The sequence below is a fragment of the Polypterus senegalus genome, chromosome 18 (genome assembly GCF_016835505.1).
Source record: "Polypterus senegalus isolate Bchr_013 chromosome 18, ASM1683550v1, whole genome shotgun sequence".
NCBI classification, from domain to species: Eukaryota; Metazoa; Chordata; class Cladistia; order Polypteriformes; family Polypteridae; genus Polypterus; species Polypterus senegalus.
This window is the reverse complement of record NC_053171.1, coordinates 9,892,974-9,907,710: the sequence shown is the minus strand read 5'-3', so window position 1 is coordinate 9,907,710 and position 14,737 is coordinate 9,892,974. Positions and strand designations below refer to the sequence as shown.

The 14,737-nt window shown below is 35.7% G+C and overlaps 1 protein-coding gene across 1 annotated transcript in view; it reads right to left on the bottom strand.

Moving 5' to 3' along the window:
* Positions 1 to 14,737, bottom strand: part of LOC120519065 — a 125,056-nt gene that overhangs the window by 13,835 nt on the left and 96,484 nt on the right. The window contains exons 15-18 of the mRNA XM_039742152.1: positions 10,684 to 10,956; positions 3,904 to 3,993; positions 2,841 to 2,871; positions 770 to 843 (exon numbers count right to left, since the gene is read on the bottom strand). Of these exons, the coding sequence (XP_039598086.1) occupies positions 770 to 843; positions 2,841 to 2,871; positions 3,904 to 3,993; positions 10,684 to 10,956 (468 nt within the window). The remainder of the gene's footprint in view (positions 1 to 769; positions 844 to 2,840; positions 2,872 to 3,903; positions 3,994 to 10,683; positions 10,957 to 14,737) is intronic.

Below are 14,737 nucleotides of genomic sequence, written 5' to 3'. Positions count from 1 at the left end.
TGTAAGAGACGGCTGGCAGCTCAACCTGGCCGGGATACCCTGAGAATAGAAGGATGGGGAAGGGCAACTACTTTTGGACACTGCCTCCCTCAAGACGCTAGATGGCAGCTCCCCTGGAGTGTAGTGGTGCCCCGGATTCCCACAGGGCATCCTGGGACTTGGAGTTCGGTATCTCAGTCCTGTTGGGTGCCGCTAGGGGGTGCTGTGAAAGAACTTGGGGAGTCATGCTTCCCTTATAGCATGGAAGTACTAGGAAATCACAAGGACAGAAGCCCCGAAGTACTTCCGGGCTGATTAAAAACTTGAATTCTCCATCTGACCTGGACGTTCTGGCAGGACATGTGGACGGAAGAACAGAAGCACTTCCGGGTCGAGGAATATACAAAGGACTGTGGAACACCCAGCAAGCGAGTCAGACTCGGGTGAAGGTGGACGAAGCTTGCTGGGAGGTGTGTAGGAGAAAGAGAAAGAGAGAATTATAATTATTGTAGTATTTTCTTGTGTTATTTTGGCTGTGGTGCTTGAAGGGCACTCTAAGAAGGGAGAAAAAAAGAATTAAATGACTTCTTGGTGCTTTTACCCTGTGTTTTGTGTGTCTGTCTGTTGGGTTTAAGGGGCAACAGTGACCCCTAGCGTCCACACTAGATATTTCTGTTTATATTTGCAAATACTTGAGTTTTTATACATCTTACTGTTGTTGCATTATATTTATAAATCAATGTCCTCCCCCTATGCCAGTGCAAAAATAAACTGATGTAAACTTCCATACCTTCCTTACTGAGTGGATCAATTTGCATAGCTCCTCCACTAGAGGTAATCGCATCCTTTCCCTTTTCTTCTCTCCTGTGAAAAACATACATTATAAAACAAAATGCTGACTGAAGCCAATTTTGATTTGTATTACACAGAGGACCGAGAAAGGCTGTGTTTGCCTTCTTCTCAATTTTTTTTTTTTGGATAGACCGCCAAATGCACTAACCAGTGACTTCTCTTTAGGACTGATATTTGCAGCTGCAAGAAGGTTTATGTCTATATGGAGCTTCAAAATGTATTGTAAAAGTTTGAAACAAACAGCTTGAGTCAATAGGAACAAAGTAACATAACATTCTCCAAACAACCTAATCCAATTTAGGTACATGGATGGACAAAAAAAAGTCTGGATACAACACAGGAATTAGCCCTGAACAGGGTGCCAGTCCATCCAGGGCCCACTTTTGCACTAATTCACTGTGCAAATTTATAATCTTCAATCAACTTTAACTTCATAAGGATGGAAGACTGGAGGAAAATATCATACAGAATGAAAATGTAAAATACATATAAACAATAGACTAGGGGTGGAAATTGAACTCTGAACATTGGATTGTGAGGTGGTAGCACAAATCACTGCAATAGCCCTTGCTACAAATCAATAGGAATTAATTGTGTAAATTATTTTATGTGTTAGATTTCCTTGCACAGAGAGCTAAAAACTTAATTACTAAGTTAAAACAGATAAGATAGAATACATTCATTTTAGTAGCAAAGGGAGCAGCAAATACTATATCATTGCTATGCATACATAAGGATACTGAAATATACAGTAATTAAGTCAAACAGGTACACTTATATTCTGGAAGAATCTAGAATGGTCTTGGATGGGTCAACACCACACTGCTGACTGGGTTAGCATCTTCTCTTTAATTTCTGTTAAAGTAGTACAATTCTGAATTAAGTGTTAGGCTGATTTGAAGTGGATTTACATAAAAATGTTCATCAGTCATGGCACTTTGACTGTCACTTCCATTTAAAAAAATCTTAACAAAACATCCATCCATTTTCCAACCCACTGAATCCAAACACAGGGTCACAGGGGTCTGCTGGAGCCAATCCCGGCCAACACAGGGCAGGAAGCAATCCTGGGCAGGGCGCCAACCCACCGCAGGACACATATACACACACTAGGGTCAATTTAGAATCGTCAATCCACCTAACCTGCATGTCTTTGGACTGTGGGAGGAAACCCACGCAGACACTGGGAGAACATGCAAACTCCACACAGGGAGGACCCGGGAAGCGAGCCCAGGTCTCCTAACTGTGAGGCAGCAGCGCTACCACTGTGCCACCCCCTTAACAAAACAGTAGAGCCATTATATTTCCTGGTGTTGGAATTAACTATGAAATGTTCCACATGAAACAAAAATATGGATTGGTTTGCCAAACTTAATATTGTAGTAAAGCTAGGTATCAGTGCTCATGGATCTTAGGGATTATAGCTTTTTTCATAATTGATTAGTGTATGTGTCATTATGTATCATAATGAGGAATTGCTCATCCAATCATCAGTACCAGTCTGAAAACAAGATCCCTATGCAGATGCCTCCATAAATAGGGTGCACTTGCACGAATAACTGGTTGTTTGCAAACCACTATAAACTTTCTACTAAGGCAGATTGTCATAGTGGAACATGATAACAGGCTCACTATCAGCATTTGCCACCATGCCACCTTAACTGATTTCCAATGACGGAAAGGAAATTTATTATGCAGCTCTGAAAAAGTAAGCCAGAGCATTGAGAAGGTTGCCAATTTTGTGTTTTTAGTAAGCAAATTTGAAAGGATTCTTTAAAACAAAGTTGATAGGAAGAATGAAATCAAATTTTGTCTTTAGCTGATATATTAATCTCCAAAAAGAAGTCTTCTAGCCATTTTTAGCAGTTGCAGTGTTTTGTACTGTTTGTAAAGTTAATAAAATGTCATTATAAAGAAAATACATTATTTTTGTAAATTTAGTTGGGTAAGATTAATTCACTGGTCCCTTGTGATATTAATTATAATTTGTAGATATTAGGAAGACTCACCTGCACTTTATACCACCAAAGCTTGGGAAACCTGTAGTAAAAAAAAAATAAATCTTCATTGTGCAAGCATTATGCTTTACTGCTAAAGAGCACATTAAACATGGGCAACAGGTGAGATCAGATCTCTAGAAATGGAGCATAGAATGCAATAATGCCAAGTTTTGTCTTCACTTTCTTTAGTATTTCCTATAATCTTATCGTTCTGCAGCAGACTTACTTAAAAGTTACTCATCTTATGGGAATATCTCCATAACATACACTGGATAATTTGGCACAGAAATTAGAATGTAGTATGCACAGAAATTAGAATTTATAATTAAGCACTTATTCTACTATGTGATTCTGTACCTTTGAGGAATTTATTATTTTTAAAGTATATTATAATCTCACCACCAATATAGCTTAAGCACTGGATAGTGCATGTCAGTGCAGTCCAGTGTTTTAAGTAAGTCTTACATGTAACTACTCCACCAATATAAAATGACACATTGAAAGCTGATGCCAAAGATTGGGTGGAAAAATGGGCAATACCAAATGGAAACTAGGCATGATTGAAAGGTTGAGAAACAATAGTGGTGAAATACCAAAAGGTGTTGTCCATTAGCATAATGAATATTGGGCATGGATGGGCATAACCTAATGTAAAGTGGGCTAGGGTGATGAGACAATAGTGATGAAATGCCATTAGGTGTTGTCCTTTAGCATAAGCAGTATGGGTATCTAAGTATCTTGTCTATGTTAAGTTTTGTATAAAGATGTCTCCATGCCTAGCAATAGTGGCTTTCCCCTTGGACCAAGCATGTCTTAGTTATCCTTTAATAAAGTCTGACTGAAACCAGAAGGCTTTGGACTCTGCATGATTCCCTGGCTTGGGAGAATATTCTGCAACAATCTAAAAGCCCTTCCATCTCCCTGACCCCCTTTATGTTCTTGACCTCCAAGCACTTTTTCACTGACACATTTAGTCTCTTTTGTAGTCTGGAGGAGTGATAGCTTGCTAACAAAAGCTACAGTGTAATGAGTTACCCGCAGTTCAATGGAATAATAAGTGATGTCCACTCACCTCGAGTCCTGTGGTATACAAAGAGCAGCAGAACTACTAGAATAAACAGACCAAATCCAACACTAGCTAAAATAATGGCAAGAGGAGACTCTGAGAAGACAGAAAAAACACATTTATGATGATAAGAATCAGTACAGCATTTGATGCATTAAATTTATTTAGCTTATTGCTTTATCCAAAACAATTCTGGTTTTCTTCCCACATCCCTAATGCTAATGCTAATGACTGCATATTTTTGTCGATTTGGTTTTGTATGTGATAGAGGTTTACAATGGATTCTTGTTCCATACTTGGCTAGTTCTTGGTTTGCAAATACTTCTGCCATTTGAGAAATATATTAACTTAAAAATCAACAACAGAGTCCAGCATTTTTTCTTCCTTTTGTGATGCTTCAGATTTTATATTTGAAATTAAATTAGGAATTATTTTTCTCAGTGATCTATGGAGCTCTTCTACCCTGTGTCAAATCACACAGAAAATGTCAAAAACCTTCTACAGTTTACACAAATGAAAAACGTTGGGCTAGTATTACAAAATATAGGAATACAAAAGTAAATATCACCTTTGCTAAAATACCATATACTGTCTAACCAAGTGACAGAAATTATAGATGGAGTGCTTCTGTGTGGCACAACTGTTTTAGACTGTGATATAGTACAATCTGTGTGTCTCTGTAAGGCTTAATCATATGGTAAAATCTTTAAAATGAAGGCTAAAAATGCATTGTATGGAAGTGAGAGATTTGATGTCTGGAGAAAAATGCATACAAAATTATTTAAAAGGTACTGAACTTCCCTTAAAACTCAGTACAGCCCATTTCACAGAGACTTCTAAAAATTATTTGTAATCAGACTAAGGTCAGGGTAACCTAAAGCCTATAAATCTGAAACAACATAAAACATAACATATTCAGAGTGAGATGAACCAAAGCCTATCATGACAACATTAAGTGCAAGGCAGGAATTATCCTTAGACAGGGTGTCAGTCACCTATTGCAAGACCTACTCATGCATCCACTCATACTCACATAGGGCCATTTTGGAGCTGCCAATAAACCTAACCAGCATTTCTTTAAAGATTCAGAAGGAAAACTGGAGTACTTGGCAGAAAAGAAAAAACTTTAAAAATGAACACAGGCAACACCTGGCCACAGGAGTTCAGCAAATATCAATAAATCTCCTAATAACCAAAACAAAAAAAGACGGTTTAGACAAACTGAATTTCACTGACATGTAAAATTACTATAAGGGGTTTACTTTTGTTTTTGTGTGTTGATAATTTTTATTTTTATTTTTCCTAAATTTAATGTATCTATCACAATGTCTAAAATAAAACAAAGTAACTGAAGATTTCAGGACCATAAGGCCCACATCAGACCAATCATTAAATCTCCTCCTAACCATATTATTAGCAGTTAAGATCTTCAGTATAAAGTTTAAAGAAGTAAAATATATTGAAATCATAATAACTAAAATACTTATACAGAAGATATTCATTAAAACATATCCAAAACAATTAACACATACAGTATATATTTATGAGCCACTCATTGGATGTAGTGGTGCTTTTTGTTTCTCTGCTCAGTTTCATTTTTTTCTCTTTTTCATTTTATTACTCATCTTGGTGTAAATCATAACTGTGTCAAAATAGAATAACATCAATCCATTTTAAAACTCACTTATTCACTAACGGGAGTGGAGATTTGGTACTTTTTCACAGCATCATGTACAAGGCATGATCCAGTTCTGTACCGGACAATTACAGTAGATACACACACATCCACCACCCTCACTTATACTGGGCCAGTTAAGAGTTCCCAATTAGCCTGATGCATGTTTTTAGGATGTAGGCAAGAAAAAATTGGAGTACTCAAAGAAAATGCAATGGAGACACAGGGAGAGTGTACAGACTCCACACTGACAGAAAGTGAGCCAACATTCAAGCCGAAAACTCAAGATCTGTGAGGCAGATGTACTAATTAATGTGGCAATAATAGTCTAATATTAATATGTACCCTGTAAATCTGGTAGAAAAATAAAATTTGTGAAAAGTACTTAACATTTGTAGTTTGTTTATATTTTAAAGCAGCTGTCTAAAATTGAAGGAAATAGGCCCAGTACTATTTTACGGCAGCCATTTTGCATTGTTGTGTATACTGGTTGATGCCTGCTACTTTTCTGTCAGACTTTCAATAAGCATCAAGTGCTATACTTCAGTGACAGAAACACACTTATTTTACCTGAGGTTGTGTGACGTCCATTTCCTCTTTCTGCCAGAAGAGGCTTACTTTTTGCCTAACAACAAGCTTTATATAAATTGATAAATTTATTTACAATAGATAAATTGAAAAAGGCTTGTGGTACTTTTAGTATTTTATATCTTTCATTTTAGACCACAGAAGTCTTTATTGACTGCAAGAAGCTAGTGAGTGTCTGACTAGTGAGAAGGTGTTGTTATTTAAAATGCTGAGTTATTTAAAATGCTAATCTAATTACATTTATCAATTGTTCTGTGTTTTTGTATTTTTTTTTAATTCATATAAAAGTGTTTTTTGTGTTACAAAAGCTGGCATTCACATACAATTTCATGGGTGCACACATTACTTCTTTATGGCAATAACCAATAAGATTTAAACCGAATATTTACAGTACAACTGTGTTACATAATATTCAACAATCAGAGACTTAGTCTGATCAGATGATGTTTTTATTGAGAGGAAAGCATTGATTAAAACTAGTATCCAGTATCTGAATTGACATTATATGTTGATTAAGATTATCAAATTGTTTTCACTATTTATTACAAATCTGTAGTTGACAAATTCTCATTTGATTTATTATTGATTATTTGATTTTATTATTTTCATTGCCAGAAGTAAATCGTTTGGTCAATGAGCCTGTCAAAAATACAATAAAAGCTTAAAAAAGCTTATAAACTAAAGGCATGGTTAATTTTTAAGCATATTTCATAAAATATAATAAAATGAATTTTTTAAATGTGTACTGTATATAACACCAAGTACAAATACACATTTGTAAAATGACATTTATTTGTTCACTATAGTAGTAGAATGTTGTACCATGTTAGCCATTATGGATGCAATGAGAAGTCAAGCAAAATGACACTATTTATTGGCTAACTGAATAGATACAATATGTAAACTTTCGAGGCAGCTCAGGCCCCTTCATCAGGCAAGATGTAATGCAGAAACTGAAGTGCTTATATAGACATCAGGACAGAGTCAGCATTGGAAAACCTTTAAGTGGGTCATCTCCAATGTAAAAAATTAAGATTTATTCAGCGGGAGAGGAGAAAAATGTATAGTCAAGAGCTTTTGATGTAAACCTTCAGTCAAAGAGTGTTATAATTATGATTATTTTTACTTCTTTTTTGTCAATTATATACATATTTTACTTGACCTCTTTTATTATTTCTTTGTGGTGAACTTTACTCTTATTTATTTTGATCTTCATGTCATTTTAAATGACATTAATATTTTATAGCATTATTTTGCTATTATGTGATGTCATCAGGTAGTCACATGACCCGTTCTGTCATGTCAATAATGTAACGTACATTATATAAACATTTGGTGGCATTTATTCTTCGGTGGATGTACAAAAACATCTTTGCAGTTCCCACTAGTTTCCTGTTTTGGATTCATTTTTCCAGAAAAAAATTTTATGGCTCCCCCTTTAACTTTTTACCGTTTATTTTTTGTTCAAGTTTGCTTCCTTGCTTTTATGACTTATACTTATACATTTGGGAGATTGCACAATGATTCTTATCATCTCCTAGTTCATTAAGCTCTCACAATAACCTTTGGGTACCTGTGTGTGTACACATAACAGATGGATATTTTCCAAAAAAGTTATTAAACCCATCAGAGCTTGGCAAATTCTTATTTCTTACACAATCTAGGACATTCTTAAGTTCTAACACAGACAGGGGGCATCTAGGATAAAGAAATTTGTATTAATGATCCTTGGAACAGCCACATCTTTTAGGAAAAGATGCTCTTAGTTGAACATTAAGAAACATTACTAATTTCACTGGGTTTATTAGCAGTGTGACTTGATTTTGTTTGAATAGAGGAGATTGAGTGCTAGCAAATAAGTGGGTTTATAGTCTTATGCCATGATGAATTGGATATAAAAATAATGCTTTAGTATGAGAAAAGAATGTAACCTTGTTCTATGTACTACGGGTTGTCCGCATTTCTTGATCAGGGACCATTTTTCAAAGATATGCAAATTCTAAGGCTGCAAGAAGAGACTTCAATTGCTCAGTTTTCTGGCTATTCAAGTGAGCTAAGCCACTTGTGAAGTCACAAAATGCACATTTAATAGCAAGACACATCTATAGAGCTGAATTTGTCTAGTTATGACCTAAGTTTTTAACAGAAGTCAACATTTTTAAGCAGATTCAGGTCAAGATGCCAACATACAGTATGATTTTGGGGAGAGCAAAGGAAAGGAAAATGAGTTGCAAATAAATTTGTGATCAGTGAGGGAAAAACAAATCATAGGAGTCAAAAGGTAAACAATTTGAATATGCATATATTGTTTAGTCTAGCCAAGACTGACAATCATGGTGCAAGAAAATAAGAGTGGGGTTGATTAAATGGAATTTTGTCAATCGGATTATGGCCAGAAGTGGACTCATATAGAAAGTGATTGGCATGAAAAGGTTTATCTAGTAGTACATTCATATATGAATTTGCATCAGTTTCAAGAATAATTTCATTGTCTCTAAAAAATAGATTACCTCCAATTTCTGCAAGTATTGTATATAGCAGAACCTGCCCTGAAATTATTTTCATAATTTGAAAATTATGCTGAATCTGAAAAAGGTTCCACATTTAAGGAATTTCCAGAGTAGGGCACACATTTCTGATAAATGTTTGGACTTGTGTAAGAAATGTATTTGTTGAGGAAGAAAAAACATTATTAACTGTAATGATTATAAGTATTTAACTCAAGGATTGTATTTTGTATTAATCATGCTGCAGACAGCTATATGATTTTTTACTTCTATATGATTTGATCTTCATTTAGATGGAAAAGGAATTAAGTTTATGTACAGAATATGAGACTAACTTGCATTCTTTTATGAGAAAATGTTGACCTCTTGACACTAACAGAACACCCTGTGATAGTATAAATCAATGTGATAGTTTCTGAATCCTTATTTAAAATTATAAGAAACATGTCCCTTATGGATTAATAAATAAGGATTTATTAATCTAACCAGACAAAATCTAATGAAGATATTAAAACTATAAGAATGTACTGAACTATAAGAAACTGCTTTAAACTGGTTTTGTGTCTGTGTGCTGATAACGGCATATTTTAGGAATGTGAGTGCCCTGATAACTCTTTATTTTGGTATGAAACTGGGCACTCCTGCATGTAATAAATCAGTATGAAACCGTAATTTATAGCAATTTAAATATGACCTCAAAATGAACTGTCATGTTTTTTTTGTCTTTGGCTAATGAATAAGCTAAGTAATATAAAGAGGAATTTTTTCTTTTAAGTAAGGTTGTCTGCTTTTACCAGCCAATGGCACTGAGCTGGTGGTCGGGGGTTGGGTATGGGGCTGCAGTCTCTCTAACTCACCAAGAATAAAGAAATTGCTTTTTATTTTAAATTGGGGTCCGTCTCTTTGTCGTTCTTGACTTACAGCGACCACATTGTTTACACCAGAGAAGGATGAGGACACTTGATATTAAGTCTGCATTTACCATTGGAAAGATATAAATAAAAAAGATGGGCAAAAGATGTGAAAATAGAGAGACAGAAAAACTGAGGGCTATAAAACAATCTTGTTAAGGCAGAAATAATTTGAAGATATGATATTAATGCCAGTTAACATCTATGTACATTTATGTCATACATTATACACAAAATAAAATGTCTATTTTTAAATGCATAATTTTCTATCCAGATGGCAAATATGATTAACTTAGACATATTTCATTCATATCTTTAAAGATGCAAGTGTCTAATGGTTTGCACAAAAACACAACAAAGCCACTTTCATCTATCTACTTATTTTAGTATATTTTAGCACAAATGGAAGCTTACAGAGTTTTTGCTTTCTTTGTGAAAACATTTCTTAGGACAGACACAGAGTACTTACAATTTTGCCAGCATTTTAACCAAAAGATTTCAACTGCATGCTTTTAGATAAGGGCATTTTAATAATTTTGATTTTGAAAGGGCTGGTTATAAAAGGGTTAATGTTATACTTGTAAATAAGCATTGGGAACTTAGGTTTAATTTTCCAAACACACAAGTAGTATTTTGTACTTAAGTTGTGCTGAAATCTTTGGCTAAATAAGAGCATTAGTTGAGGCCACAGCTTTATGAGCTCTAACAGAAACAGAACCAACTTAAAAGATCTGATGGAAAAGAAAAAAAAAAAAAACAACCTTCAATATTAGCTTGTAACAGTTATATATGAATACATACTGTTTACGATATTGAACAGATACTAGAATTAAATTTCATCACCAACACAAAGCAGTATAAAATTATTTTAGGCTTAAGTTCTGAAAAAAAGCTGGCTAAGAAAAGGGTGTGTAAGGTGAGCCTAAACTTTAAAAGTCCTAATAGAGATTATAAATTCAGATGAAGCTAAGAAAAGCAATGAGAAATGCTTTGCAAGTTTTTCATTATGCTCTAACAATATGAAAAACAAACTTTTTACTGTATCCAATTCAGTTTTTTTCATACACACCAGCTGAGACCTTCCATGTTAAATGTTTCTTCTTACCTTTCATTACAATCTCTATTTCATTGCTGTAAGCTTTCCCTCCTCCTGGTGTTTCTACAGCACACTTGTATTTCCCAGTCTGGCTTGCATTAAACTGCTTGATGCTAAACAATGTAGAGTCACTGCTGTTCTTCACAGTCACATTATTTCTTAGGAAGCTGAACTTTAAAGTTGATACAGAGCTTTGGTTCCCTCCCCATGTGCAGTTCAGGTTTAGGAAGTCCTTAACCTTCACATATCTTCTAGGAGATGCTGACAAAGTGACATTCAGAGCTGAAAAAAGAACACAAAGAGTATCAGTACATGAAATGTAGGAGACGGTCAAGGTAGGATTGATTGGTGCATGAACTCCATAATTAATGTTTAGTTGACTACAGCAGAGAACAGAGTTATCAAATGGAGAACTTTAAGAGACATGGAGATTGTGTGCTGTCTTATAGTACTCATTTTGAAGCTCTGAACTTGCAGGGCCAGTCAGAGTTGCTAGTGCAAAAGAAAAAATAAGAAAATATATTTTTAAAATTTTCCTTTTCTTAAAAGGTTTATTGTTCTGTACCCTTTGCCTTTGTAATGCATACATAATCGACATTAAGTTTAATGATCTAGAAAGCCATATCTCGCTGTTATAGTGGTTAAATCTGGGATCGCCTCTGAGCCCTTTTTTATTTGCAATTGTGATGGACAGGTTGACAGACGAGATTAGACAGGAGTCCCCGTGGACTATAATGTTTGCTGATGACATTGTGCTCTGTAGCGAAAAGTAGGGAGCAGGTTGAGGAGACCCTGGATAGGTGGAGATATGCTCTAGAGAGGAGAGGAATGAAGGTCAGCAGGAACAAGACAGAATACAAGTGTATGAATAAGAGGGAGGTCAGTGGAATGATGAGAGTGCATGGAGTGGAGTTGGCAAAGGTGGATGAGTTTAAATACTTGGGATCAACAGTACAGAGTAATGGGGATTGTGGAAGAGACGTGAAGAAGAGAGTGCAGGTAGGGTGGAATGAGTGGGGAAGAGTGTCAGGAGTGATTTGTGACAGACGGGTATCGGCAAGAGTGAAAGGGAAGGTCTACAGGATGGTAGTGAGACCAGCTATGTTATATGGGTTGGAGACGGTGGCACTGACCAGAAAGCAGGAGACAGGTGGCAGAGCTAAAGAGGCTAAGATTTGCACTGAGTATGACGAGGATGGATAGGATTAGAAATGAGGACATTAGAGGGTCAGGTCAAGTTGGACAATTGGAAGAAAAAGTCAGAGAGGTGAGATTGTGTTGGTTTGGACATGTGCAGAGAAGAGATGCTGAGTATATTGGGAGAAGGATGCTAAGGACAGAGCTGCCAGTGAAGAGGAAAAGAGGAAGGCCTAAGAGAAGGTGTATGGATGTGGTGAGAGAGGACATGCAAGTGATGGGTGTAACAGAACAAGATGCAGAAGACAGAAAGATATGGAAGAAGATGATCCATTGTGGTAACTCCTAATGGGAGCAGCCGAAAGAAGAAGAAGATGAAGAAGGTTGATTTATGGATCTAAACTGGTGTAATGTAGGTGTGTGAGTGACAATGTAATGCAGTAGACACTACAGAGTTGCTTCATACCGATTGCTGCCCAGAACTCAAATTGATTTTAAGAAGGTTTAGCAAATAGAATATGGACAAGATTAGATTACTTTAGATTATTTATTTATAAAAGCACATTTAAAACAACAGAATTTGTGCCAAAGTGCTGTACAAAAAAGCATTGATTAAAATAAACACAATACAAACAAACACATGCAAAAGCAGATTAATAAAACAACCAATTGTAACACCACCAAAATCCAATCATACACAATGAAAGACAGAAGAAAACAAGTTGGTCTTAAGATGACTTTTAAAAACCTTGATCGAGGATGAAGACCTGATATGAAGAGGCAATTCATTCCAAAGCCTAGGAGCAACAACTGAAATACCTCTGTCTCCCCTAAGACTTCAGCCAAGATCTTGGCACTACAAGGAGCAGTCATCCAGATGACCTCAGTACTTTTGGTGGCACATAGGGGTGAAGGAGGTCACAGATATATTTTGGAGCGAGACAATGCAAGGCTTTAAAAACAAACAACAAGATTTTAAAATCAATGCGACACCTCACTGGTAGCCAGTGGAGAGAGGAGCTAAAATGGAGGTGATGTGATCCCGTTTTCTTGACCCAATCAAAAATCTAGCTGCCGCATTCTGAACCAGCTGAAGGTGCAACAGAGCAGATTTTGGCAGACTCACATATAAGGAATTACAATAATCTAGTCAAGATGTAATAAAGGCATGAATGACTGTTTCCAAGTCCTTCTATGATAGAAAGGATTTTAGTTTAGAAATGTGCCTCAGTTGGTAAAAACTGGACTTTACTACCATGGAGATGTGTTTTTCAAAACTTAGTGATGAATCAAAGATGATACCTAGGTTTCTGACATCATTATGAATCATTGCTGCCAAAGGTCCTAAGTGCATGCCGATTTCAAATGCGGATGTGGTAGGAGCAAAAATAATGACTTCTGTTTTATTTTAACACATATGGCAAACTGAATTATCCATTTAGGGCAACACAGTTTATCTTCACCATGCCGTTAACAGCACATACACAGGGCAAATAAACAAAACACATTCCAAAATTACACTACGTGGCAGATTCATTGAAGGGAGTGTTTACTGTATTTAGCATTTCAGACAAAGACTACAGACATGGGCATTCATAAGATACTAGTGAGAGGAAATTCACTGTACCAGGTTCACAGAACATCCCTCTCTAGCAGCAGTCTTTTATTGCACTCTGTTAATTTTGGCAGTTGTTCCTTTTTTCGTATGCAGCAGTAACTTCTGAAAGCTTTGTTAATGCCACTTTTTCCATCAACAGTTGTCTAATCATTCACAGATCTTCCTATGGCTAATTATTTAAATAAGTGTTTGTAGTCCAAGTCATGGCTGTGGCTATATAAAGCATGCTGGGTTTTTTTCTTGTTCATTATGGAACTAATTCTTACCACTTTCATTGGCCTCACTGTTTTATTTAAACCAGAACAAACAACTCATCTAAAAGTGTGGGCTTAATCCACAATTACGAAAAAATAATACCTCTGAATTTAATGACAAGGGTATTTCACAAATCTGTGGATATTATCTTATTTACAATTTTTCCACATGAGCATAATTCAAAGAATAAAAGACCAACAAGAGTATGTAAAACTTTTATTGTTTAATCCCAAAGTCTACCAAGTTCACTGATTAGAAATCTGCCTGTAAATGGAATAAGCGTCTTGAAATTAAATTAAGGCATCTTTAAAAAATTTAAGAGGAAAAATTAAAATAAACAATGTACATACAGTACATTGATGGTTTTATTATATAAAATACTAATGTTACACATTATCTGCCCCTTGGCTGAGTACAACCTGAATTGTTACATCAGTTCAGCAGTTTGTGTTTATTTGGACCGGCTAAAATGAGAACACAGTTTTATTTGAAAAATCCATCCATCCATCCATCCATTTTCCAACCCGCTGAATCCGAATACAGGGTCACGGGGGTCTGCTGGAGCCAATCCCAGCCAACACAGGGCACAAGGCAGGAACCAATCCTGGGCAGGGTGCCAACCCACCGCAGTATTTGAAAAATTCAATATTAAAAAGAAAAGCATTTCCACACAATTATATATTAAAAACAGAATGACAACATACAACATTTTGATATTAATTCCCTGAATATCCAACAAATTACGAACAAAATAAAGCCGTGAACCCAGAGAGGTTGGTGTGTCATCATATGGTCTTTCACAATATGTTTGATGCAGCATCTGCTCTGCAGATAGGACATGTGAAATTTTTCTTTAACCAGTGATCAGCATGTTGCTTTGTAAACAGTGGTGCAACATATAATCCTGAAAATGCATTCTTTGCTTTTCACTTCCTTCCATATGTGAGGCTTACTCTTTTTTAGTTTTACTGTAAATGTAATGTAGTGAGAAATCATTGTAATCTTTTTTTTTCTGACTGCATGTTTCAGCCATATTTTTTACATCTTCAGTTG